Source organism: Apostichopus japonicus, chromosome 22 (genome assembly GCF_037975245.1).
Source record: "Apostichopus japonicus isolate 1M-3 chromosome 22, ASM3797524v1, whole genome shotgun sequence".
Taxonomy (NCBI): domain Eukaryota; kingdom Metazoa; phylum Echinodermata; class Holothuroidea; order Aspidochirotida; family Stichopodidae; genus Apostichopus; species Apostichopus japonicus.
Genome location: NC_092582.1, coordinates 3214870 through 3242532, shown reverse-complemented (window position 1 = coordinate 3242532; position 27663 = coordinate 3214870). Strand labels below are relative to the sequence as shown.

At 38.3% G+C, this 27663-nt stretch overlaps 1 protein-coding gene across 1 annotated transcript in view; it reads left to right on the top strand.

The window, feature by feature from the left end:
- LOC139963726 (cation channel sperm-associated auxiliary subunit beta-like) overlaps nucleotides 1-27663 on the top strand; it is a 108250-nt gene that overhangs the window by 69912 nt on the left and 10675 nt on the right. Inside the window, exons 17-26 of the mRNA XM_071964823.1 lie at nucleotides 112-177; nucleotides 1684-1898; nucleotides 6998-7140; nucleotides 13312-13394; nucleotides 14196-14330; nucleotides 17593-17735; nucleotides 19290-19487; nucleotides 20955-21065; nucleotides 21881-21991; nucleotides 22538-22676. Coding sequence (XP_071820924.1) covers nucleotides 112-177; nucleotides 1684-1898; nucleotides 6998-7140; nucleotides 13312-13394; nucleotides 14196-14330; nucleotides 17593-17735; nucleotides 19290-19487; nucleotides 20955-21065; nucleotides 21881-21991; nucleotides 22538-22676 — 1344 coding nt within the window. The remainder of the gene's footprint in view (nucleotides 1-111; nucleotides 178-1683; nucleotides 1899-6997; nucleotides 7141-13311; nucleotides 13395-14195; nucleotides 14331-17592; nucleotides 17736-19289; nucleotides 19488-20954; nucleotides 21066-21880; nucleotides 21992-22537; nucleotides 22677-27663) is intronic.

The following is a 27663-nucleotide window of genomic DNA, read 5'->3' as shown; positions in this document are numbered from 1 at the left end:
TCTAACTGAGTTATTTGTTTTCTCCAGTTTCTTGATTTCCACTTTATAAGTTTCTTTTTTATTTTATTTGTCTCTTCACTTCTTTATTCTCTTTTCTCATAAATTGTGTAGAAGTCACTGTACACTCACCCTCTCCTTCAAAGATGGTTCTGCACTGTAGTGATAATGCCACACAGGGTAAGATAAAGGACTACTTTGTTAGTGGAACCGGGGGTGGGGGTATGTAAAGTAGATCTTCAGAAATATCAATAGGAAGTGCCTTGTGGTTAGACGATAGATGTCAACCGTTGCCTTGTATACAACTTTGTAAAGGGGTGGGAGGGGTGGGGCGTTACAATACTCTTTGATATTTAGGGTCGAAGAAGCATATTTGCTATTGACTTTGTGAGATTTCAAATATTATTGCAATTATTTTATACATAACCAGTTTCTGAAGATCATAGTATATCAAAGTTTGATATTTCTTTTTCTATTTCAAAAGTTTGATAAATAATATTCTTATATTGTAAATTTGTGTCCTTTAGATGTTTTGATAAGAACATTCTCTGCATTTACCTTTTCTTCTAAAATGAATCAGAAAGTAATGCAGTGTTTATATTTAACGTGTGACTAGTTCCAAATTTTGTCAGATTTGTTTGGTAGTAAATATTTCAAATATTGTAAACAAAATCTATATTATTTTTAAGTTTTTTTTTTTGATAATTCCAAACATGGAATCAGGATACATAGGTATGCTTGTGTAGGATTTCATAACACAATACCACAACAATCTTGTGTTAATCGATGGATCCCATACTACATGTGGGTACTCTGTATTGAGTAGTGAGTACAATAAACTCTCTCCCATTGGGTCATATTGCATAGCTCTGTACTAATTAACAAGATGGATCCCATACTTTGTGAGTACCCTGTATTGAGTATAAATGAGTACAATTAACTCTCTCCCATTGGGTCATATTGCATAGCTGTGTACAAGTTAACAGATGGATCATATACTTAGAATGTGGGTACCCTGTATTGAGTGGTGAGTACAATAAACTCTCTCCCATTGGGTCATATTGCATAGCTGTGTACTAATGAACAAGATGGATCCCATACTTTGTTTGTGAGTACCCTGTATTGAGTATAAATGAGTACAATAAACTCTTACCACTGCTGTGTACTAGGCAGCTTAGTAGTGAGCCTAGATACCGATACTAGTATTGTAGCCTTGTTCCCTGTACTTGTACTAGCCCTTGTCCATTTGTACTCCTTCTTGTGGTAGGCCTACATATGAAATCTGCCAGTGTAGATATTGTATGTATGTATGTTCGTATTTTAGATCCTCCTGCAAGCAGGAACTCGCGAAGAAGCCTCATTGGTTTATCAAATCCGCAAGCTGACCGAAGTCAGTCTCTTAGATTCATATATAACGTCCATGATTATGAATTGTCATTGTTAACAACTCTGTAACTGGACGACATACATTAGTCTTGGAGTGACTCGAACCAGGGACCTTATGATTGAAAGGCACCGGCGTTAACCACTGAGCTAACACTCCTTAGTGCAGAAGGAGACCTATAAAGACTTCATTAAAGCCATGTACTCATTCTTGTACTCATACTACTAGGATGGTACTAGGTGATACACCATATCAAGGACTCCCCACCATAAATTCTAAGCTTTTTGGTTTCGCTGAAACAGGCTGGGACACCGAGGATGCTGGCAAGACCATCTTCTCTAGTTCTTCATCAATGTCCATTCTAATATTGACTACTCGGAATGCTACTGAGGCTGTCGGAGTCCTCAACCATCCTTCTCTGCCGAAAACTCAAAATGACAGCCAGTTTCTCTTAACAGCTACTCAGTGGGAAATATTTGACACCAGATCTTACTCAAAGCATGTTTCACCGGCAGAAGTAAGTCTTTTTCATCATAAAAGAAAAAAAATCCCGGTTTCATGTTATTCAACCTTCAAGCATCCTCACAAGGAGACAGAGGAGGTTAAAGTAATGGAAAAAGACATTTTGACTATCGTGTCTTGAATAAAATTTCAGCAATTTTCAGCAGAGACGCCGAACGGCTTTGAGATTACATGCTTAGAAATAGTTTCAATCAGCTGTAAACCCTTCGCAGCTTTGTGTATTTTGCTGATTAGAAACTGAACCACACAGGATCTCAGGTTAACAGGTTTATCATGGGTCAAGTACTCTTTGTGTTTTACAGTTGCCACTCATGGAGTTGCATTGCACTTCACTGTTGAGGTATCCCTTAGAACTATTAGCTATCATCTCGCCTCTAAAAACATGATCATGTCTTGCACAAGGTGATAACCCATCATTGCACCGCTGACATGCAATGTTTAAATGTTGTCAAGCTCGGCTTATAAATCACGATGTCATAGTTAATAAAGGCTTTCCACCAAACACCCACAAAAATGAAACAAAGTTGTTTTTTTGCTTTGATACACCCACGTACCTGTTTGACCTTCCCATGACGACGTTTGTCTTCTTAAATACGATTATTACTGTACTAGTTGTAAGTGTGCTCTTGACTTATTACTGCATGTGGCTATTCATAGAACATTAAAAATGAAATTAACATTGGCAGCATTCTAGTCGTGGGAGGCTCGGACATATTAACAAAACATAAAACATTTGAGGAGCGTGTCTTAAAGTAGCCAAATCTGATGGTAGAAGAGGAAACCATACCAAAGCCATGTATTATGATGAGGTCAAACTGAACTCTGGTTACACCAGCTACAGTAAATTGGAAATGAAATACACAAAAGATACTTAAAAGATCTTATCCTCATACACACTACCTCCACAAACCTTATGTATGTATGTATTTTAGATCCTCCAGCAAGCAGGAACTCGCGAAGAAGCCATCATTGGCTTATCAAAGCCGCAAGCTGACCGAAGTCAGTCTCTTAGATTCATATTTAATGTCCATGATTATAAATTGTCAATTTTCAACAACTCTGTAACTGGACGACATACATTAATCTTGGAGTGACTCGAAGTGACTTATACTTTAACAACTTTTCTACGTCCCACCAGGTTCACCCTGATGCACACACTATAGTGCAACGATCTGACATAAAACTGTGGTTTACATTTCCTTGCCTATAAGCGTATAATCAGCTGCTAATTAGCCTAATTGCTTTCACTCCCGGCAGAATTTTATATGTAAATTAGGCTATACCTTTATACAGGGGTATCTGTGGTGAAAGGGCTGCAATCCTATGCCAAGTGGCCATATTTGTTTCAAAGTGGTAACAGGGTTTCTTGAAGTTGGAAATCATCTGTGTTGCGGGTTATAATTGCAAAAAAACATATTTCTGTATATTTTGTGGTAACTAATTCACATGTGGGTAGCTTTTTACATGTGCTAATCAGGGATGGACCTGTTCCGACCGGAACCAGATATGCATGGATCTTTTACAAAATCAAACCAGACCAGACAGATTTTCCAAGAGAAAATGAAAATGAGAGAACACAATAAAAGTGAACAAATTGCTCAGAATGACCACAAATTTAAGCTACTATTAACATCTTCTGAAGAGATAATTCTGGGCAGATATAAAAAAAAAAATTAAAAAAATGACCCAGATTTTCTTCTAAACCTGTCTGTAAGTGGATCCGGATGTTGTTTCATAATATTTCAATTTTCCTTTTCTTTTTTCTTCAATTTCTTTATTCCATTGTAAATTACAAAATTTATAAATAGGACAATTTTAGGGCCTGACAATTCAGTTGGAACGGTTTTAGATGCATCTCTAGTGTTTACATCTGCGTAACATGTTGTATTTTTTCTTAATTATTAGTAATTGTTCTACCCTTTAGCTCTCTTTTTTTAAATTTAAAATGTAAATGCTAGAGTGAACAATAGCCCATGAAGATTGACATAAGCCAAGAGCTAATATAGGCTGTGAGGCACTATAAGAGAAATCCACATGGGCCAATCACTGGTTCACAGCAGTTTAGGAACTACTGACGGGTGGGGGGTTGCTGGCCCCCTCACCCCAGAAGCACACCTAAGCGGTGCGGTGGGAGGTGTGCACTATACATGACCTAAACTGAAAGAATCCAGAGATTCAGAACAGTTCGGGCATCCAGAAGCTCTAATCTACATAATGTTAATCTGCATGTGGAAAAAAATTTTAATCTTATTTATAAAATGAGAACCTGTTGATCTTAAAAGATAATTTAAGTTCAAAGTGTTTTCTGTATTTGATATCACTTTTCTCAGATTATGACCACGTTTCCTTTCCTTTCTATTTATTTCAATGGAAAATAGGAAAATAATGACAGAAAGATAGAAAGTATAACAAATGAAAATATATAAATGACAATGAAATACATAAAATATGTTAAACATCAATGTTAATGAGCAAAAAAAGGATTGTTAATATTTCCTATTTGGGTAAAACTGTTTTAGGTAGTGTATTTGAATTTCTAAAGGCAATTTACACAGTATTTATCAATAAATTATTAATTATTTATATGGTATTTTAACTTGCATTTGGTAATGGTAAAATTTCAAAATTGATTCTATGTCTAGAATCATACTTTATTAACTGAAGACTGGGTGGTCATTTACAAATTTATCTTATTTTTGCCCCTCTTTCCTCCTCCTTCCCCCACCCCTCCCCTCTCTGTCCTCTCCCCTTAGAGTAGGCTATGACAAAAGGTGCATGTTACGAGGCCTAAAGGCAGTTTATTTAACTAGGATCATTCAGAATTAGCTACGCCGGCCAAGGTGGAAATAACGTTCAAATTAATACATTCCGTTACTCTCTTCACCTACCCGCCGATCTCATACTTAGTCACAGCCAAAGCTCATTAGGAAATCAGGAAACCGTGATTGGATGAGTTAGTATGCGGGAAACTCCATCCAGTCCAATTCCCAAGAACTCTCCTGCACGTATCTATCCATGACATTTATTGTCTTGGATGGCAGAATGTGAAATCCTACCACGGTTTGCCAGAAGATTGCCATCGGTCGCCAAGGAACGTGAAATAAATACATAAATAGGTGACACGGTTAATTTCCGGCTTCTTACAATGACATCTCTCTCAATAATTGTCACAGATAAATTAATCTTAAACCCAAACCATTTAGTCGATTTCTTACAAATTTTCAAGATTTACCAATTTAGCTCCTTTGTGTGTGCGTGTGGAACTGATTATTTTTCCTTCTAAAATATAAGTAAATTTGATCAAATTTAGATATACCTTTCTAAAATCTTGCACCGAAATCTACTTTTATGTAGCAGATGATCTATCGGTCCAGTTTAGTTCTTTTAATTGAGTACGAATATCATGAAAAGATCAACATGAAATTTTCATGTGACATTTATTTTCTTCCTTTAATATTTGGAATGCCAACTACACAAGCAAAGAATTGCATCGGCATTGTTATGGAATTTTGCTATTCAAAAATTTACCAAGGTTTTTCAAGGCGGTTGGAAAATTTAGAATGTTGAAATTGTTGAACTTTTTCTTAATATCGGTTTTACTCAACAGAAGGTTCCAGTAAACAATGAAAGAAAGATTAATAATAGTAAAAAGAAGATTAAAAGAGAAATAAATGAATTCTTGTTTATTTTGTTTTCCATTTTATTGGGTGCACCCACCGCTCATTCTCAAGGCAGGCTTTTTACATTTGTGCCACAATATTTTTCAAAGCTATGTAGTACTACACAAGATTTTATAAGCATTTGAGAAATTGCAACGGAGACAACTTTTTTTGAGTCTTTTCCCCAAAAGTGTAGGTTTAATCAGGAAGTAGTTAATGAAAAGTAATTAATGAATTTAATTCAAACCCCAACACTTTGTCGTCTGGATATTGTATAAACCACAAATATATATTTTTTTTAAATCTTTAGAGAAAAGGCTTCATTATTTGCAACGAAACTCTACTAGCTACAGTTTCCATTGTGTAGAATTTAAGTCATGAAAAGCATAGAAAAACTTATGAGAGATAGGCCGGATTCAAACGTTGGATCAGGTACATCCCTAATTAGCACATGTAAAAAGCTATGCACATGTATATTATGAATTACCACAAAATAGAAATATATTTTTTGCATTTATAAATCCCAGCACAAATGATTACCAACTTCAATAAACCCTGTTACCACTTAGAAACAAATATGGCCATGTAGCAAAGGATTGCAGCCATTTCACAGATACAGATACCCCTGTATGTAGGTATCGCCTAATTTAAATATAGAATTCTGCCGGGGTGACTGCTATTAGGCTAATTAGCAGTTGATTATACCCTTATAGGCAAGGAAATGTAATTTACAGTTTATGACAGATCATAGCACTATAGTGTGTGCATCGGGTGAATCTGGAGGGTGGAAAAACCGTTTGAAACTTTGAAAACCCTGTTACCGCTTTGAAACAGGTATGGCCACTTATCAGTGGCGGAGCGTTCATACAGTCAGGGGGGGCGGACGCCCCCCTGACGGACTCAAATGGACTGCCATGGCGCCCTTTTCAGCTTTTTACCACTTTTTACTTATTCGCGATTATTTACTTTTTTATTGCGCTCTCATCTACCTATTGACATTTGTCACATTTTGTTGGCGATGACACCTATTTATTCTTCGTTTATCTGCAAATTATAGCAAGGCCAGGTAAGGGTCATTTCCGGCGATCTAGGAAGTACCTTTACTCAAAAAATTTCTGTACACTCCGCACCAACCTGTGGTGGCGCTCCGCTTAGATAGTGTCGAAAGCGCCCCTACAGACCATTCTCGCCCCCCTTGACCAATACCCCTAGCTCCACCACTGCCACTTATTATAGGATTGCAGCAGGTATGCTTTAAAAGATTTGTGCCTGCTCCTCACAGAACATTTTACAAACAGATGAGGACCTAGAATGCAGACAACTTGGGGTATGTAGATTTCCAAAGCAGTTGTTGTGGTAAGGAAGATCTTAGGACATATATATGACAATATACATGCAGGATGCTCATACATCATGTTTACTTTCCTACAACCAGAACCTTCTTATCATCATCGACAATGAAGTTTGCACAGCAGGATTAAGTCATTCCTCACAATTTCAGTTTCGACCAGAACAAGCAGGTTTTCAAGTAGTTACTAGAGATGGAACAGCGATTATTCAATCGGTCATTGACGAAAGGTAAGTCTTAGTTTACTGCTTGTTCCTTGACAGAAATGCTTGACCTTGTCATTTAAAAGTATTTAAAATCAAAACTTTGGATTGAGGTTGCATTCTTGTGGTTATGATACCTGCAGTGGTAATCATTGTTATAAAAATTAGTTTGGAATTGTCTGTTAGCCCTTGCAAAAACCAATCAATTCGGTAACCCATTTGTTTACCCTATATAGCTGCATGTTGACTTTACTTTAGCTCAAACTGGTGATATATTATACAGAGGGATCTTAATGGAGAGATAGTAGCTACTAATACAATTTTTCATTTTATGTCATATTTACCGATGTGTTTCTTCCTAAGCGTGGTTGTAAGGAAAATTTCCGTTGGGTCGAGGTCGGACAAAGGTCACTGCTTTTCCTTGCCCAGTGGTGTTTATGGTGTGACCTTTTATACCCCCTTCCCTGGTTTGCATAATTACGTTTTATGTGAGTAACATGCTTCATTCCTCTCCTAGTTCAGAGTGGTGTCGCATGTGCTCTCGTAACGGTAATCCTAAGTAGCATAAAGAAGCCATAAATCCCAGAAAGCCGCTGTAAAATCCCCAGAAAGCCACGGTAAGCCCCTGAATGCCACTGTATGTCGCGGTTTTGTCTGGCTGTTAGTTTTGCCTGGCAATGATTTTTCATCGTGGTCCTGTCAAAGCATGCGTGCAAAATAAAGGAATAGAAATCCTCCGCCTACGTTGTTCAGCTACATCGAGCGCCGTCTCGGCGACATTTTAGTTCCACCGAAATCCCACCAGGAATAATAAAGGCATCAAGCAAAAATGTCATCAAAGGTATGACAATGAAAAAATAAATGTATTTACTTGAAATCTGTGGGACACAGAATTGTCTGATTTGGATTAAACATTTAATAACTTTCAGATCTCTGTGAGTTTGTAAGTAAAAGAGTATTTGTTAGCAAGATAGATGAAATGTGGATAGCTCTGGTTTAGCAGGGTCTGCCTGGAGGACATATATAGAGGAAGGGAGGGGGAGGGAGGGAGGAAGGGAGGGGGAGGGATGGATGGAGAACAGGGGGGGGAGGGAGGGAGAACAGGGAGGGAGAACAGGAAGAACAGCGGGAGGGAGAACAGCAGGAGGTTGCAGTAAGTTTTGAAAATGACTTAAAATATCAAACTTCTTTAGAAAAAGCTTGCTCTGCTTGATCAATAACTTAATCCCAAACCCACCAAATCTAAAGTCAGGCATCATCATAGTAGATCATTTTGCCATGTAAAGGATAACAGGCTTTGATTAGCAAATTTTGATTTGATCTTCAACATATCATCACTCTGACTGTCTTTCAGAATTGAAAAACATCCGGAAAGCGCAGGTGTAGATTCAACCCCACACGAAAGATTAAAAGTTGTTATAATCACGATCTTGCACGTAGGCCTTATTTATAGCCTCAAGATACCTAAGAGTGCACAATAAACGTATGTATGTATGCGTGTATGTATGTATGTATTTTAGATCCTTCTGCAAGCAGGAACTCACAAAGAAGCCTCATTGGCTTATCAAAGTCGCAAGCTGACTGAATTAAAAAAATTATGATTGGAAGGCACCGAGGTTAACCACTGAGCTAACACTCCTAAGTGTTAACAATATCATGTTTATAATGTAGTTAGCTATCAAAAGATCTCATAATTAGCCGCACCCCTTCCATTTTAAAATCCATGATCCCCCCTGAAGCAAATTGGGAAACTTGGAGGAAAAGTTTCCTGTATAGTTCATCAGTTGTAAGGAAATTGAGTTATACGACAAGGCTGATGACCTGCATAGGTAGGTATATGGGATTGCAATATTCAACGGCATCACAGAATTTATGAAATATCAATTTATAAAAAATCAAACCCCTACATCGAACCGGTGCTATGTATTTATTGCTGAACTGTCAGACATCCTCAAAGCTCTCTTTTATAAAATTCTGTGGTTATCTATAGTTTGAGTTGCAATTCAAGTTGTCGGAGATTCCAGTCTTTCCCTTTTGAACTTAATCCATGAAAATTGTGTGCAGACCCTCGACAAGTCCCGCCTGTCTCTCAGAGTTGAATTAACGGCGGCACAGCACGTTCTGTTTGTTATGCAACATGAGTCTCCGTAGGTGACCATTGTCCTTCCTCTGCCATTCACACCTGGTAGCTCCATAACGATCTTGTGTTTGACTAACCACATGGTGTGTTCCGGGCGGGATACACACAGGTGACCCTGAAGATGGACACATATCTAGAATTCTGACCATATGTATATATTAGCAGAGCACAGTAGACAAATCTGCTCCAAAAAGTCGATGGAAAATGGGTCATCTGATTAGATTCCTTTTACAATGGGTGGTTTTTAATTTTATTTGACTTCTAGTATTGATTTACACTATCGGAGCAAAGGTTTTGTAGCCTACCTGTTTCAAGTTTTGTATGTCTGTATGTTGATCTGAGTTGTATGTCTGTATGTTGATCTGAGTTGTATGTCTGTATGTTGATCTGAGTTGTATGTCTGTATGTTGATCTGAGTTGTATGTCTGTATGTTGATCTGAGTTGTATGTCTGTATGTTGATCTGAGTTGTATGTCTGTATGTTGACTTGAGTTGTATGTCTGTATGTTGATCTGAGTTGTATGTATGTATGTTGATCTGAGTTGTATGTCTGTATGTTGATCTGAGTTGTATGTCTGTATGTTGATCTGAGTTGTTTGTTGATCTGAGTTGTATGTTGATCTGAGTTGTATGTCTGTATGTTGATCTGAGTTGTATGTCTGTATGTTGGTCTGAGTTGTATTTTTGTATGTTGATCTGAGTTGTATGTCTGTATGTTGATCTGAGTTGTATGTCTGTATGTTGATCTGAGTTGTATGTCTGTATGTTGATCTGAGTTGTATGTCTCTATGTTGATCTGAGTTGTATGTTGATCTGAGTCGCATGTCTGTATGTTGATCTGAGTTGTATGTCTGTATGTTGATCTGAGTTGTATGTCTGTATGTTGATCTGAGTTGTATGTCTGTATGTTGACCAAAAATATGCTAGAAAGTCAATTAATGGTCACCCATGTACCAACTTCAACAAGCATTCTTACCTCCACCAAGCCTCAAAGTATTTCTTCCTGACAGAGTCAATTAATTTTCTTATTTTACAACTACTACTCAATATCAAAGAATAAGTTTTTAGATTCAGAACCACCAGCAAAGTACTTGACCCAAAAATTGTAACAATTTTAAGTATGCTAAAAGTTGGGGGCAATACTGGTTTGCTTTAAAACATCCCATGTTGAGAAGTGGGCTTTCCGTTTGCTATGGTAATAAAAAGAAAATGCTCTTTATAGAAACTTCAGGCTTGTTACTTCATGTCTAATGTCTGGAACTGTACTTTTTTCTGTAACATATCTGTTCTAGTTACTCAGCTGACTTTCTGACCTATAGCTCCATGGCTATATGAAAACATTTCTGGTTCTGTAACACTTCCTTGACCGACATAAATGTATTAATATTTATACTGCTTATCCCTTTTATATACATACTCAAGTATATGGATTACTTCACATGTAATTGTCTTATCTAACTGTCTTAACTATCTTCTGTAAATATGAGTTCTCATGGGTGATGAATATGCACTGAGGGTTAGGCTATGTGAACCTACCAAATTGAAGCAATGTTTGTGTGTGTAACCATAATCCTCTTTGTTTGTATGTATCTAACAGCTTGAAGCTATCGAACAGTTTTATATAGCGGACAGTGATTCTGTGAATCGATAAATGAGTCAATTATTAGCTGAATCTGATTATTTCTGGTTTGTGCGGAAATCGGTAATGTTCTTCCTATTTGTCTCAACTTTAAACCACCGCTTTCTGGAGTATTAGCCACAGCCTGATCAAAGAAAACAAGTCAAAGTGAACTTGGAACAACCACAATAGTCTAGAAGATTGTCCGGACCTATAATTGATTAAATTACAACCCCCCCCCCCTCAAAAAAAAAAGAAATAAAACAATGTCATAATCCAGACGATCAGTTTCCCACCTTGGAAGACTCCTCAATAATCGATTCCAATAAGAAGATAATGAGTCCAACAAAATCTCCTTTAATTGAGATTTTGTTCAAGTGACAAGTTTGTTATTGTTGAGATTTTCCTGGGATTAGGGATTAGGATTAGTGGTCATGAAGTACTTGACCCAAGGTTGCCAAAGATTGATACCTGTACCCAAAATGATTATGACTGTCTGTCCTCATTGAGATATATCTTTGTTTTGTTTTCCCCCTTTTTCTGTAAAAATTAATTCTTAACCTAACGACAGTGATGTTAAATGTGGCAGTTTAGCTCACCTCTGCCCTCAGTTGGATCGTGCTGTTGAAGTAGACCTTCCTTAGTTTAGTTAGTTTAGTTTAGTTAGTTTAGTTTAGTATAGTTTAGGTTAGTATAGTATAGTTTATATATCTCAAGAGGTAGGAAGCCAACAGTATTTCAATTGAAACCCCATCAATGTGTTGATGTTGGATGAACATAGGCTTATACCAAGCATTCTCTTTTCGATGAGTGTTCAGAAAGTTATGAGGCAGGTAGTGCGTAATTGTAGCACCCAGTAGCTGAGCTGCATGTGACCACTTCATTCAAGTACTGAGAGAGGTGAAGGCACCCCAATCATCATCAAAAGAAAGTGCAGCTTTGGTAAACAAAGTTATTTCGTAACCATTGTGAGAACAGAGCCAAAAACCCTGTCTTTTTAATTTTCAAACCAGAAATGCCAAATCCTCAAAAGACTCTGTTCTGTGACAAAATAGCAAAGCAGGTATTTTGAAATAGGTCAAGAGACTGGTTCTTGGTGAAGATTTGATGTGGGCGTGGAAATTCTAAGTGATACACACTGGCGGATCCAGGGCCTTTGTTTGGAAGGGGCCAAAGTGGCATTAGAGTGATATGGGAGAGGGGTCTAAGGGGAGGGGGTGCCCCCTCCCCTTTGGAAAATTTTCTATTGCTGAATGCCCTCAGATGCAATTTGGTGCGACAAAAGTGTACAATGGTGATGTAAATTTACTTCTAAAAAAAATGTTTCCCAGGTGTAATTTTCTAAAATATTTATAAAACAAAGTTGGGATCATCTTTCTCAAGAAATTTTATTTCTCATAGGTTATAAATTTCTTACAACCAGCCTGTAACTGCAAAATGGTGTTGAACTGTAATTCCTCATGCTCATACATTTACATAGCTCCCAACTCTTGAGAAGGCAAATGCTGGTCCATGCCACGAATCGCCGTCCTGGGGGAGGGGTATAAGGGGAGGGGGTGTCCCCCTCACCTTTTGGATTTTTTTTTGAATCCTGGTGATGCCTACATGTAAAATGGTGGCACTTAGAAAGGCTTTTGTCACCCAAAATTTTCTGAGAAATATGCATTTTTTTGTGTGTAACATCAATAAATTGAATAGTAGGTGATAATTCATTCTTTCCCGTGGCATGAAAATGTTCGTTGTTGGCCCCAATGAAAAGAAATATAGGCTAATTTGAGGTTCAAATGATGCTGTAAAGGAAGTTTTATCCTCTATTATGCTAAATGCTAAAGAAATGATGGTTGCTAAGTCAAATTTGATGCAAATTTTTTTATGTATACTTGACAATTACAATGCGGTTTTTTCGGACGCTTCTGCGGGTCAGCGGGTTTGGGTGTTAGAATGCGGGTCTAATTCCCGCGAATTGCGGGTCAGTTGGGAGCTCTGCATTTAATTTTAAACCAGAAAACGAAAAGGTTTAGACTAGTCTACCACTGCTATTCCTCTTGATTTTTTTAATTTCCAATCATATGATTTAGCGGATGTTCGGAAACACTTTTTGGCTCACCTTTGGGGGGGCCATGGCCCCCCTTGGCCCCCCCTTGGATCCGCCAGTGGTGATACACCACACCTTTTCCAATGTATCTCATGAGATAATTGTACTTAATCTCCCCCCCCCCCCCGGCCTACTCCCACCCCCAAAAATCCAGAGAGCTAACTGGAAATGCTATAATAACTGCAACCAGAAAGTGGGGTATTTTTGTCTTCTTTTCATTCGCCTGTTCAAATAAATTCAAGGGAAAGTAAATATTTCTGTTTACTGGATTCTATGCCAGTCTGCATCGTCTTTTAGGCCTTTTAATGATTCATATTTGACATTTTTTTTCTTTTTCTATCTTAGGCTTGCAGTGTTAGGGTCACAGACTGGGCAACTATCCCCAGTGCTTTACCCTGGAGAGTGGGCACTGGTGGATCTTACTCAAGGTAAATAAAAAAAAAACTTCAGATACCGCAAAGGATAGTACAGACTGTTGGGGGCAAGGGCCATGATTCAAACTTTCTAACTTTCCACATGGTATAGTTTGGTTTCATGTTCGTCCCACATTCTTAATGAAATTCAGGGAATGCTTAAGGCAGTGCTTCTCAACATGCCAACCAAGCAACTGGCCAAATCCTGCCCTTTTAAGATTTCAATGTGGCCCATATGAGCCTCCCCATCTTACTACTTATAGTGAGATGCAGAGCAATTTGATGTACGAGATGACCAGATGCCTGCCTCTATGCAACATCTCCCACATCACAAACAGTTACTGAGTTAGCCTGTGGTATTTTCATAACCTCTGCTTTATAAAATCTTGTCCAATTAATATCACATGGTTTAAGGTTTTAACTCTGGTGGTGATGCTATGTGATTGTTTGAAATTCCCTGTGTTGTTGTTCTGCATTAAAGGGACTGTTCATAATGAAGCAACAGTCAGCCTCTTGGTGCTTTGGAATGTCAGTATAAACTAGCGCCCATTAAATGTTCTGTTTCTGTGGCAACAAAGTGAATACAAAGTTCCTCGCAATAACTACGATCACCAATTATGCAAATTTATATCCCAAACTTGTCGAAGTCTAAGTGCAAATGGCGCATTAATTCTAAAGGTGTTGAAATATTATGACCATCTCATGATTATTGCTAGTGAGTTAATAGTTATTTCGTAATCCCTTTAATGGCACACCGTAAGCTGTGCGACTCACCGCTATAATCGAGACATCTTTATGTTCATGTCTTTCCCGTAGCGCCTCGGTGGTATCTCTCAGAGGACGAATGCCTGCATGTCTTACAGCTGGACGACGTCGCAGCGCGACTCCATCCGGTGTATTATTTGGACCTTGGGAGCTCGTTCACCTTTAGAGTGATTGCACGCACCAAAGGTATCTTTTTTTGAGTAATAGCTAAAAAGAGAGTGACAGCTAGTACTGCAAAAGACGACATCGATACCGTGGATACAGAATCTCGCATTCACACACAGTTTGAATTAAATACACACCAACGCTTCATACTTCACGTTTCTACCGTCGATTTACTCATAAAACAAGAAACGTGTAATGGCTTTGATTTTGAATGGGACATCCTTTAAGCATAACATAAGATTGCAGTGGTTTTAACAAACCGGTTACATGATTACATCATGTCACCTCGAGCTCTTAATCCGATCCCAGCCAATGAACAATAAATGAAATAAACATAGCGGATTATATGGAGTAACTGACCAGGTAATGAAACTAGCTGGGGATGGGGATGAGTGGGGGGGTGGGGGCTAAGGGGAGTACAACATTTTAACCCATATGTTCAATGGGATTACCTATAGGGGATGGTGTAGTCACCTCACATATAGGTTAACATAATTATGTATTTATTATGTCAGCAGTCGTCACCATGGAGATACCAGAAGGAGTGACATGCATAGACGTTTCATTTTATTTGGAAAGTTTATTTCACTAATCATAGTGAAATTAGTGAGATTTGCAATTAATCCATAAAACAGAAAGAGAGCATGCCAAATTAAAAGAACAGGAGAATTATTTATGCAGAAAAAAAGAAAAGTCGCTCCTTTTAATCAAAGATTTGGATAGGGTTAGTCGTAATTCATATTATCGTCTGTCGAATACAATCATTGTTTGCTGAAATTTGTCACCTCATGTTGCAATCAGCTAGAGGAGAAGATTGATTGGAAGAAGCATGCCTGCATGTCTTTCACTCTCCTTATCAAACAAATAGCTCTGCAGATCAGTCACGTCTCAAGCAATTTGGAACCTGCTGGCATCCCGATCTCTGGGAATCGTACGGTGTCATGCAGGGCTGATAAATGGCATCAAAAGATGTTGTTACTGCTGTCCGCAAGATCACTGAGTAAACTTCCAAGAAAAGAAATAGAAAGCTGCTTGTTTCATTCAATTTTGTTATTATTTGTGAAACTGCATGTTCAAGTTTGTGGTATGTTGACTTCTAAGTATAGCAAATTTATCAATTTTAATCACCGATCAAGAAAGTCAGCAATAACAGAAAACAATGGTCTTCATTAAATTGGCCAACCCAACAGTGTATAACCCATTAAGTAACGAAAAAATCCCCCTCCCCCTCCCCACCCCCACTCACACTCTGCATTTATGGGCCACAATAGTTAAACTATTTAAAAGTATAGCTTATGTTTTCAAGCGTGAAGGAATTCTACTGATGAAAAGAAAAGGATGAATTACTGTTGCTTATAATGTTTAAAACATAAAAAATCTGCAATATCTGCAAAATGCCTCAGTCATTTTAAGACACACTTTTCTCTTTTGCATCAAATTTTACCACAATTGTTCTAAGATTGGACAGCAACTTGAAATGAAGACTTGAAGAGGTGGACAGTGGCATGTAATCGGTAATGTAGCTGGACCAGAATGGTTGTTGCCATGGAGATATCATGTAGATACAAAATCCCCTAGAGCCTCCATTATACATTCCAACATAAACACTAACTGACTGATCCCCAACTCTATAATCATTTTTTGGTACTATCATGTTGTAATAATCACGCAATCATAACAAAGTACTTTACCCCCAAAAAAATTTTGGCAGATTCCCATCAGATGATAAATAGTGAGATATACTCAACAAGTGCGCAATCACATCGGATTATATTCTCACAGGTTAAGTATTACCACTTTAACTTGTCATGTGGAAAGGTATTGTAATTATGCACAGCTTTGTTTCGCATGCATATTCTCCGAGACTTCACCGAATGAATGTCAACGAGCAAGAAATTAATAATTCCATTTGGTTTATGACATTTCATCGCCCCAGACAATTTGTCACATTTACAGTATTAATAAAAAATAGAAATCAAATTGGATAATACTTAGATATATATGCAACCGCGTTGTCGTGGTATCTGCATTAACATTGAAAATTTATTATCAAAGATCTGTATAAGTGACAGGAAAGGCCACAAGGTTTCCTTCACAATTCGTTATTTTTTATTCATTTTGATGGCTTCTTGAATCCGGGGGAAAATTATAGAATACACTCAAGTGACATGGGTTTTTATAATTAGTTAACTAGTTAATTTTTTTTGACATAGATCACAGAGAGTTTCAGAGTGAGCATGAACTGAAATTATTAAGCTTTAATACGTTAGAAGAAATTGTCTGGGTAGTTCTAGAAATGTATTAAGGTCAAGTATATTATAATAATAAATAATTATAATTATAATAATAATAATAAGGCATTTATATAGCGCCTTAACTAAAACAATATTTTATTGCGCTTTACAAAGAAAAAATAAAACATACAAATGAACAAAAAAAGCAACAAGACAGAAAATAGAAAAAAAAAGGGTTACTTAAAGGCCTTATTAAAGAGAACTGTCTTCAGAGCTTGTTTGAAAGAGAGAAATGTGGATTACTTGGCAAGTTGTTCCACAGCCTGGCCCCAGTTAAATGCTAGAAAAGGAAGGTATTGTGCTAAAATATGAAAGAAAAGTTGGACCAGCATAGTTCAACTTAAGTGTATAATCTGCAGGAACCCCACTCCCCCCCCCCCCCCCTAAGAAGGAAATAATAAAAACAAAAAAACAATAATAATGTTTTTTTTATGCAACCCTTAGGGACTTTGAAAGGTTGAATTAGAAACAAAAGACTTTAAAGGCATTGAAGACTCGAACCAAACCGAGTGCCGCCCTCTGAAATAGTTAGCTTTCCGTTGCTTGCAAGTGGAGTTTTCTTCTTGCCGCTACAAAATGCAGAAAGTAATGAAACGGGATACCTTGTTATCTTTTATCTAGACCTGAGATGTCCATCGCTGCTATGTACACTGTGTTGTGGGTATTGACCGTAGCTCCATGTATTGACTGTACACTAGTGTCTAAATTACCGACAGTGGCAAGCTGTGTGTGTATTTTCTGGGATTGATGGTGGTGTCTAACACTTCTGTTACACCTCATTCGAAACTAGGTCAGATTACTGGCATGAGACGTTTCTTTGTGGGCGAGTCTTCACTCCCTTTAAAAACAAAAGACTTTAAAACTTTAGAGGTACACGTGTCCATATTAATCAGGAAAACCGCTACCCTGCAACACTATCATGTTGACATCCAGTTGAACCTTAATTGCCATTGAAAAGGGTGGTTTTTTTCTTCTTTCAATTCTTGTAGATGAGGTTGGGATGCAAAATGGTCAATTAATGAGAGTCACATTGAGTAATCCAGACGTAGTTCAAGTGAAGACGGAGGTTCATCATGACCAGCATAACTCTGAAATAATGACAGCAACTCTTACAAATACTGCTGTTGGAAGGGTGAGTAGCGCAACCTAACTCATGCAGGGAAGAGGGAAAGGGGGTAGGGTAGTAGGTTAGAGGTGGAAGGTTCCTCTAGATATACCTACACCCCTAAAATGAAGAAAATTGGCTTTTACAAAAATGTACTTTCCATTGTAGTCGCATGTGAACTAACATAATTGGAAATATTTATCATGCCCTGGATATTAGTTGTTGAATTTCAGTTATTTTGTGGTAGGTTAGGAGAGAGGGGCATCTGTGTTTTGAATAGTCAAGTGCAGTGAATATGCAAGCTAGATAATACAAAAGTGTACAAAAAACACAGATGTATTGGAAGTATAGGATACCTTGGGTCAAGTTTTGGTGATGAAATCTGGTAGGTATTATGAGGGATATTTAGAATATTTAGTCATTTAAATGTAACTCACCAAATTACTATATTTACAGCAAGATGTTCCGAAGTCCAAGATAAAAAGGGATCAGGGGCAAAGGGGGTCCGGGCAAGGAATATAAATGATATAAACAATATTAAAGCAAGTCGGGGAGCAAGCTTTTAGCCAGCACACCGTTGTTGTGGAACAAAGTAGCCATCAGCACTTTCAAATCAGCGTTAAAGACGTTTTATTTCAAACAAACCTATGGTTTATTGTATTCAACTGTAATTTTCATTATTGTATATGTTTTGTTAAGCGCATTTAGCCCTGGGATTTTGCGCTATATAAGCACCGGTGTAATGATAATAATAATATGTATGTATTTTAGATCCTCCTGCAAGCAGGAACTTAAGCCATCATTGGCTTATCAAAGCGGAAATCAGTCTCGTAGATTCATATTTAACGTCCATGATTATGAATTGTCAATTGTCAACAATTCTGTAACTGGACGACATACATTAATCTTGGAGTGACTCGAACCGGGGACCTTATGATTGTTAGGCACCCGCGTTAATCACTGAGCTAATATAAGTGGTAATATAAGTGGTAAAATGACATTGAAGGTCACGACTTCCCAATAAAGAAATAGGTCGGTGGCAAACTTAAGTCCCAAGGAAAGCTGCGTATTTCCAGTCGGATATTTGTTACAAAAACGAGGATGCCCTTTTGTTAACCGTTTTACCGTGAAGAGCCATGTGGAGAACTGCTATGGATTAATTTTGCTCCAAAAATCCTAAAACAAAGGCAGGTTCATCCATAACGCAGAGAGGTAGACCTGAAGAACTATACGATCAAATGAGGGTGCACAATTGAGATAGCTATAACTATTGTGATAGTGTTGCGTCACTACAAAGTAAGGCAATTGTGAAGGGGGGGGGGAGGGAGGGTGGTGTGGAGTGCAAAGCAGTAGGCTGTGATGTGACTGTTCATTCATATCCATATGAATTGGTGAAGTAGGACCCCATTCATGATCCCCTCCCCCTCCCCACCCTTCCTTCCCTTTGCACATATTAAAGTTAGCATGTTTTTCAAATGAAACAAAATGTTTAATAGTATATTCTACTCTATACTATAATTTTTCTGCAGTTTTTGGCACTTTGGTGATGTGTTTTTTTTTAAATTTATTTCACTGCTCTAGTGGACTACAGCTTTGACGATCTCCATACCAGCTGCTTCCATGGGATGTAAGGACACCTCTCTCACTTTAACATTCCATTGCAGCTGCCCCCCTTCCAAACACCTTCATTTCATCTACAGCCCCCTATTCAGTGACCATGTATTTCTCCATGGTCATCCAAAGGACCAGTTAAACAGGCCTCTTCTGCAGGACTTACCGGTATGTTATATTTAACTTGTTATATAGTCAGGGTAATTTAATTAACAAAACCAATCAAAATTGTTCATCTTATTTTGATGGAAATAATTGTCATGCAAAATTTTGGTTTGATTGAGATTGTCATATGATTTAAAGAAAGAAAATTCACATCTTGAGGTCGGTCATTTTGTGAATGTTTGATGATATAGTCCCACTAGCTGTCAAAATTTAGCATGCTAAAAATTTGCTAAAATTAATCATTAGATTAGGCCCTGATCATCAAATTTATTCCCAGCCATTGAGAAGTATTATAATTTATAGACAGTTAAATATCTAATTGTGGGTAACTACCTTTTTCAGTGTTTGTGAAAATGCTTTTTAAAAATTGAGCAAAGATGACCATTATTAACCTTTCTAGCATATTTGGGGGTAGTTAATACTGATGACCTTTGACCCAGTTGCAGCAAACATTGCAAATACTGCCTCTAGCAAAGGAAATTATAAGTTCTGTGGTGTATGTTAGACTTGCTTAAGTCTTCGGTCTAGAATAAAACACATCTCACAGACAAGGTGCATTTTGTGTCATCTGCTATTCCTTTTTTTCCCTTTTGGGTGGGGGAAGTGGGGAGGGGGGGTGGGGAAAGCCTTTCATCAAAAAAGACAAAAACAAACAATAATCGTTGTTCAAGCTCAAAAGTTCAATACACATTTTACTGCCACTCTCAAATAGCATCCATTGTCAATGAGACATATAATTGAATGTTTAGTTGCCAATTTCTTGTTCTAGCATATGTGGAACTTTGTCGATACCATTATATGATTGCTAAGATGTTCCATAAATACTCCATTTATGAACCTAACCCTGCTGTAAACACCTGTTTAATAATTACACACTATATACTGACACAGTTAGGCTATAGCTTGTAAGAAATGTCATAAAATGCATTTTATTATCAGGGTGAAAACATCACAAGTATATTGGGGAAGAAAAATGTGTTCTGATACTTTTGATGATATGTTTCCACCATTATTAAAGGGAATTGAGCGAAAATGTGATATTTTAAAGGATGATTTTATACAGAATTTTAGTTGTGATATGTGAAGGTCCCAGACGAAAACATGAATTTGCAAGCAAGATGTGTTTCAATCTATAGCTATTGCATTATTCGCGATATTCTTTTTAAATAACATTTTTGTCTGGAATGCTCCTTTAAGGCTACTGCATCTGAGGTATATACTTACCTAACAACGGTCTGTTTGTTAGACTTTGTTGTCCAGCCACATTCATTGACAAATCTCAGACGTTTAAAGGGTAATTTTCCCCAAAATCAAGAGTGGTATGGAGATACAAACCGAACCGATAACATTTTTTTTTTTCGGGGTCTAAAACATATCAAGATCTTGTCGTCACTAAAGGCATCTTTTAAAGCTGAACATAGAGATGCATGTGTGACTTTTTGAGTGTATGACCCAATTTCTCATTTCTAGGTGAATTACCGTCCTCCCAGCACCAGAGGCAAGCAAATACCCACCAGTGAACACATCTACAACGCAGATCCTAACGCCAATCGGCCACGAGAACATTATGAAATTTCAAAGGTGTGTATCCATAACTCGATACACAGCATGTGGCAACATTCTTACAACATTCTAAGAACATTCTCCCCACACAATTGTAGCAACATTCTTGAGAACAGAGCAAAAACAAACAAAAAAATAGTTTGGTGTTTGTCTGATCATTGCTCTCCTTGAATTGCCAGCACAGTAAAATGTATACTACAGGAAAAAACCTAAACTAAAGGAATATTTTTGTGTTTGTCCAATCATTGTTAGATCTCCTTGAATTGCCAGCACAGTTAAATGGATGACAAACAATGCTAATTTACTAGAACGAGGGAAAGGAGAAGTTTGTCCACCTTTCCTCCCTGGGTCACAGAGCAGGTATCAATTCATCTCCCAGTCTGTCTCTTATTGTGAGAATTAGCATTATTAAGATAGTTCCTTAACAATTGCATGAACCTTTTCCACCATTTTCTTATCGATTTTTATATGTCTTTTCATCGTAAACATTGTGATATCTGCATGAATATGGAAAATATATCAAATGAAATCATAAATCAAACCTGTATTAAGTCTTTTTTTTGTTGTCATTTAACTTTCAGGTAACAGTAAGGTAAACACATGCCACATGACTCCAACTGCATGGTAGTTGCTTCCATACCTGGACTGAATTGCATATTAGTGTGCTTGTAGTTTATAAAGCATAATTGTAATTGTCAGTGGGGTGCTAACATTTATATCAGAGGTGGGATGGGTGGGTCCACCTTTGTATCCCTTCTTGCACATATCATGATGGATTGGTTAAATGCTCAGAAATTTGATCTCAATACCTTTCATTTTCTTGCCATAAATAGACTTCGGGATATTACAAGCAGTGTTTTGGAAAGATGTCTCGAGAAGAGTGTGGTTGTACTACAGAGTTGAAACTTTCTTCTCTGGCCAAGAATTCCGATTGCAGAGAAAGAGTAAGTGAATCCCAAACTGGTGATAACAAAAATTCCAACTCAATATGTTAAAAAATGGCAACTAATGAAAGAAGGAGCTATATATCTGCCAACATTTTGTGTAATGTGTGTGTAATGGAATTGTGTGATCAGTGATGGGGTTATTTACCATTTCTAATGTGCTCTGTTAATCAAATGTTTACTGATGAAAGTAGTTAAAATTCACTTGTCCACATGGTAAGTTCATCTGTAGTATTAAAGACATTTGTAAACATCTCTAGTGGTACACCAAGGACAAGAACAAATTTCAAACTTCAAATGATGGTTGTACTCAGACTTAATCAAGGAGAATATGCTTTCATTTTTCATGGTGAGGGGAAGGGGGGGATGCAAATGGGGAGAGGAAATGCCAGGTACTTTTCAAGAGCATCTCAGTGATACAAGAACATGATTTATTTACTTATTTATTCTTTTAACTTAAATTCATGATGATAAAATTATTTGTTTAAATCATTTTCATACATCCATCTTGAATTTTTTCCCGAATTTTGTATCCGCGGTACAAAGGCTCATAGACTCATACACCCTGGCAAAGTGACCTTGAAGTTTGTGATCAGGGAGGCCGAGAGGGACGATATTCCTGTGGAGGAACCACTGGCAATAACCCTCACGGAAATCAATGATAGGATCGACTTTGCAGTCACCGGTTAGTTGACTCAACTTATGTCATTTCATTAATAAAATGAGCAGAAAATTGTGACAGTTTTAGAGTTAAGTGTGGTGTACATGCAATGAAATAGTGTTCTACACCCACCTCAATGCAATCACACCAGCTTTGTTTCTTTACAGGCTGTTTTTTTCTCAAAATTAAGTACCTCTAAGAGGTACTCCTTAAAGGCATTGAAGACCCAATCCGCGTGCCGCCTCTGAAAAAAGTTAACTTTCCATTGCTTGCAAGTGAAGTTTTTTGCTTGTCGCTACAAAATGCAGACAGTAATGAAACGTGAAACCTTGTTATCTTTTATCTGGACCTGAGATGTCCATCACTGCTATGTACACTGTGTTGTGGGTATTGACCGTAGCTGTATGTATTGACTGTACACAAGTGTCTAATTACCGAAGGTAGCAAGCTGTGTGTGTATTTGCTGGGATCGATGGTGGTGTCTAACACTTCTGTTACACCTCATTCGAAACTAGGTCAGATTACCAGAATCAAAGGTTTCTTTGTGCGCTAGTCTCCATTGTCTTTAAGAAAAGCTTGGATGTGATGTCCAGCACGGAATCCAAACAAGCGAAGGAATAATATGGTAGATAGAAGGATAAAAATCAGTTATTCCTTGCTCATGTTTGATTTATTTGGTATCGCATGCTGGCAACGTCCTCTCCGTCTCGCTTATCAATATATACATTAATACACTGTCTCTACTGTTGAAGATTGAGGTTGTGTCAAAATCTTCAATTGAGGTTAGTACTGTAGAACAGAGCTGTGGTTATAACACTTACTTGATGTAGTCTCTGGTAGTCAAAATGATACTGTTGTTACACAACAGTGTTGTACCAGGAACTTGCACACAGAGTTCCAGGGCTTCTTATTCAGCTTGGTCACTGGAGCATGCAGTCACTTAAGATTGAGTGAGAGTGCTATGCTGCTAGAGTTAGGGTTAGTGAAAGTCATGTCAATGTCAATGTCACTACATCTCCCTTTTCCACACAAAACAAAACGAAAGATCGAACAACACTTTGCGAAACTTTCCAAGTCAATCAGCGGTGATTGATTCTGCCAATCGTGCTATACACATATTTACAAATGTTAAAATACTTCTATAAGGATTCCGAGAGAGCTTTCCACATCAGCTAATTCGCACAGGTTCAAAGAAAATGTTAAATCAAATTTTATGCTTCACTAACGAATTGTCTTGGGAATTAAACAAAAACCAATATTTTTTGTTTTTTTTTTGTTTTTTTGTTTCTGCTTTGCTGTCTTTACTGTTGCTTGTCCTTTTTTTTTTTTTTTCATAAAACAAAAGTTTTCTCACTTCCTTGGTCTTTTCCTCACAAAACAAAACAAAAAGGTAAAATTCTATGTACATATGAAATACGCCACTACGTCACATAATCTTCAAACCTCCTTGGCCTTCGAATGTTACGCTTTGGTCGCATGGCTGGAGGCTGATGAGGACTGCTCTCTTGTTGAGGTGAGATGTTGGGAATAGATGGTGGTACATCTACACCAGTTGTAGTCAGTGTATCTGTGTCGGTATTATCTGCCTTGCTAGGGATTTCTTGACTGTTTTCTGTGACTTGCTCTGCCTCGCTAAGGTCAGGTCTGATATGCTGCCGATTACGTCTAAGCAATCTCCCCTCTGGGCTCTGGAGAACGTAGGATCGTTCACCCCCAGCTCCGGCAACAACTGTAGCAGGCTTCCACAATCTTGTGCCTGGATCCAAAATTCTGGACTTCTGCCCATTGGATAGTGTAGGCAGTTCTGATCTTCTGGCATGTTGGTCAAAATAGTACTTCTGAACATTCTGTCTCTGCTGTAGCTGGTTGTATATATGGTCTGCAGCTACGTTGGTATTGGGTGACTTGCTGGGAAGTGTATTTCTCAGCTGGCGGCCCATCAAGATTTCTGCAGGGCTGGGTAAGCTTTCAGATATAGGTGTGGTTCTCCAATGAAGCAAGGCTAGCTGGATGTCTGATGCCTTTTTCATGATACTTTTTATTGTTCTGATTTGTCTCTCTACAAACCCATTGCCTTGAGGTCTCCTAGGGGATGTTGTCACATGAGTAAAACCCCATGATTCTGCGAACATCGTGAACTGGTAACTGGAATACTGGGGACCATTATCACTCACAACCTTAGATGGAATTCCTTGTTCAGCAAAAATTTTCTTCAAGGCTGAAATGACAGTGTTGCTTGAGACCTGATCTGAAAGTTGTTGTAGGATTGGATACTTGCTATAGTAGTCTACCACGATCAACCATTGCTTGCCTTTCAATTCAAACAGATCCGTGGCAACTGTGCTCCATGGTTTTGTAGGAATCTCGTGCGGTAGAAGTGGTTCCGCTGGTTGAGCTGGTTGCTGTTGTTGGCATGCTGGGCATGACTGGACCATTCTTTCAATATCTTTGTTAATGTTGTTCCAATAGACACACTCTCTGGCCAATAACTTGGTTTTCTGTTGTCCCAAATGGCTTGTGTGCAGCTTTTGCAAGATACCTGCTTGCATCTGCTTGGGTATGACAACTTGAAACCCTTTTAGAATTACTCCATCACAAACTGTGAGTTCATCTCTGTAGCTCCAAAATTGTCGTAAGTCAGGTTGTACCTCCTTGATTGAGTCTGGCCACCCTGTGATGATTACTTCCACCAGGGCACTTAACATTGTGTCTTGCTTTGTCTGCTGTTTCAGCTCATCTTGCTTCTTTGATGAAAACTGGATAATGTCAACCCTTAAGTCTAGGTCGATGGCCTGCTTGTTACAAATACTTGGCAGACGTGAGAGGCTGTCTGCCAAAAGGTTGTCTTGTCCTGGGCGGTGCTTGATACTGAAGTTGTAGCCTTGTAAGCGTATTAGCATCCTCTGCAATCTGGGAGGTGCTGCAGTCAGTGGTTTGTCCATTATCATCAATAGTGGCTTGTGATCTGTTATTACTGTGAAGCTTCTGCCATACAAGTATGTGTGGAAGCGTTCTACACCAAAGACGATTGCTAACAGCTCTCGTTCGATGCAGGAATAACGTTGTTCTGTAGACGACAAAGCCTTGCTTGCAAATGCGATTGGTTGTAGTTTTTCTTCCTGGTCATGTTGAAGAAGAGCTGCTCCTAGTCCTTGTAGACTTGCATCACATTGAACGTACACTGGTGATGATGTATCAAAGTACTGGAGAAGTGATGACTCAGAAATTTCTTGCTTGAGCTTTTCCAGTGCTACTTGATGGTGTGGCTCCCAAATAAATTCTGCATCTTTGCGCAAAAGATCACGTAAAACAGCTGCCTTGGAGCTGAAATCATGTATGAAATGTGACAAGTAGGTCATGAGACCCAGGAAATGCTGTAATTCCAACTTGTTCCGTGGAGTTTGCATTGTTCTCAGGTCAGCAACCTTCTTGGGATCTGGTTTCATGCCCTCTCTGGAGTACCGGTTTCCAAAGAAATCAACACTTGTCTGCTTGATAGCGCACTTGCTTGAATTGAGTGTGAGGCCTTGTTGTGCAGCTGTGTTCATCAAGTTCATAAGATTCTGATCATGTTCCTCTGATGTTCGACCAAAAATAACAATGTCATCTGCTATACAGACTGCCCCTTCACAGCCTTCTAGAATCCGATCCATCTCCAACTGGAAAATGTCTTGACTAACAATTAGTCCAAAGGGTAGTCGACAGAAGGTGTATCTTCCAAATGGTGTTTGAAAAGTGGTCAATTTCTGACTCTCTTCATCCAATTTCACTGACCAGTAGCCACATTTTGCATCTAGTTTCGAAAAAAACTTCATGTTGTGAAACTTGTGGTTCAATTCTTCTACTGTTTGCTGCCTATAATGTGGTCTTATGAGAGCCTTATTCAGCCTGCGTGGATCAAGACATATTCGAAGACTCCCATCTTTCTTGGTGACATATGTAATGGAACTCACCCACTCTGTAGGTTCAGTGATCTTTTTGATGACACCTTGTTCTTCCATCTTATCTAGTTCTGATTTGATTTTTCCTTTCAGGGCAATTGGTGTTTTCCTAGGAGCATCAACATTACTTGGAAAGTTTGGGTCTACTACTAAATGATGTGTATTATGGAGTTCACCAATCCTGTCAAATTGCTGTGGAAATAACCGCACTAACGTTTCGACGTCATTGATGGGTGATTGGTTGTTCACGATACAGTGTAGAGATACAAGACCCAGCTGGACAGATGTTTGAATTCCCAATATCACAGGGCCATCTGATTGTACAACATAAAATTGTGTATCATTCCATGGTGTGTCGTTGTACCTGCATGGGATCACAACAGTCCCGTACTGCTTGATCTCAGTTCCATTGTATGCTGACAGCACTGTACCAGAGTCTGATAGGGACTGTGGAACACCATGTTCATTTAGTTGTTCCGGAAACATGTTTCTAAATGTCCGAAGTGGAAGCGTGTTTGCTTGTGCTCCAGTATCTACTTTTGCCTTTAAGTTGTGGATGCCTGGTCTGTTACTCAACTTGATCTGTAGACGGGCAATAGCTTCCTTGCGCTGGTCAGCATCAATAACATCAAAACTGAGCTGTGAAAACAAATGTGCATCTTGATGAGATTCTGGCAATTCCTCAAGATTATGAACTTGTCTCCTATCATTGTCACCGAGGTAACTGGACTGTTTTGTCTGGTTCCTGTCTTTCATTTGTTTGAACTTTGTGGTTAAACAGACCCTTGCATAATGTCCTAGTTTCTTACATGAGTGGCACACTACATTCGAAGCCGGACAATGTTGTTTCCCAAACTGGTGTTGGCCTCCACAATTTTTGCATGCTCCCTTTGTATTTTCTCTCATTGCAGCAATTCCAACTGTGGCTGTATCATGACACAGAGCATTCAGTGCCTGCATGTGAGCTTGGGATGCCTCGTACGTTCTTCCAAGCTGCAGAGCTTCATTTAGTGTGTAATCTTTTTTTGTTCTTAGAAGTTCCTTTTGATAATCTTGAACAGGTGTGCTGG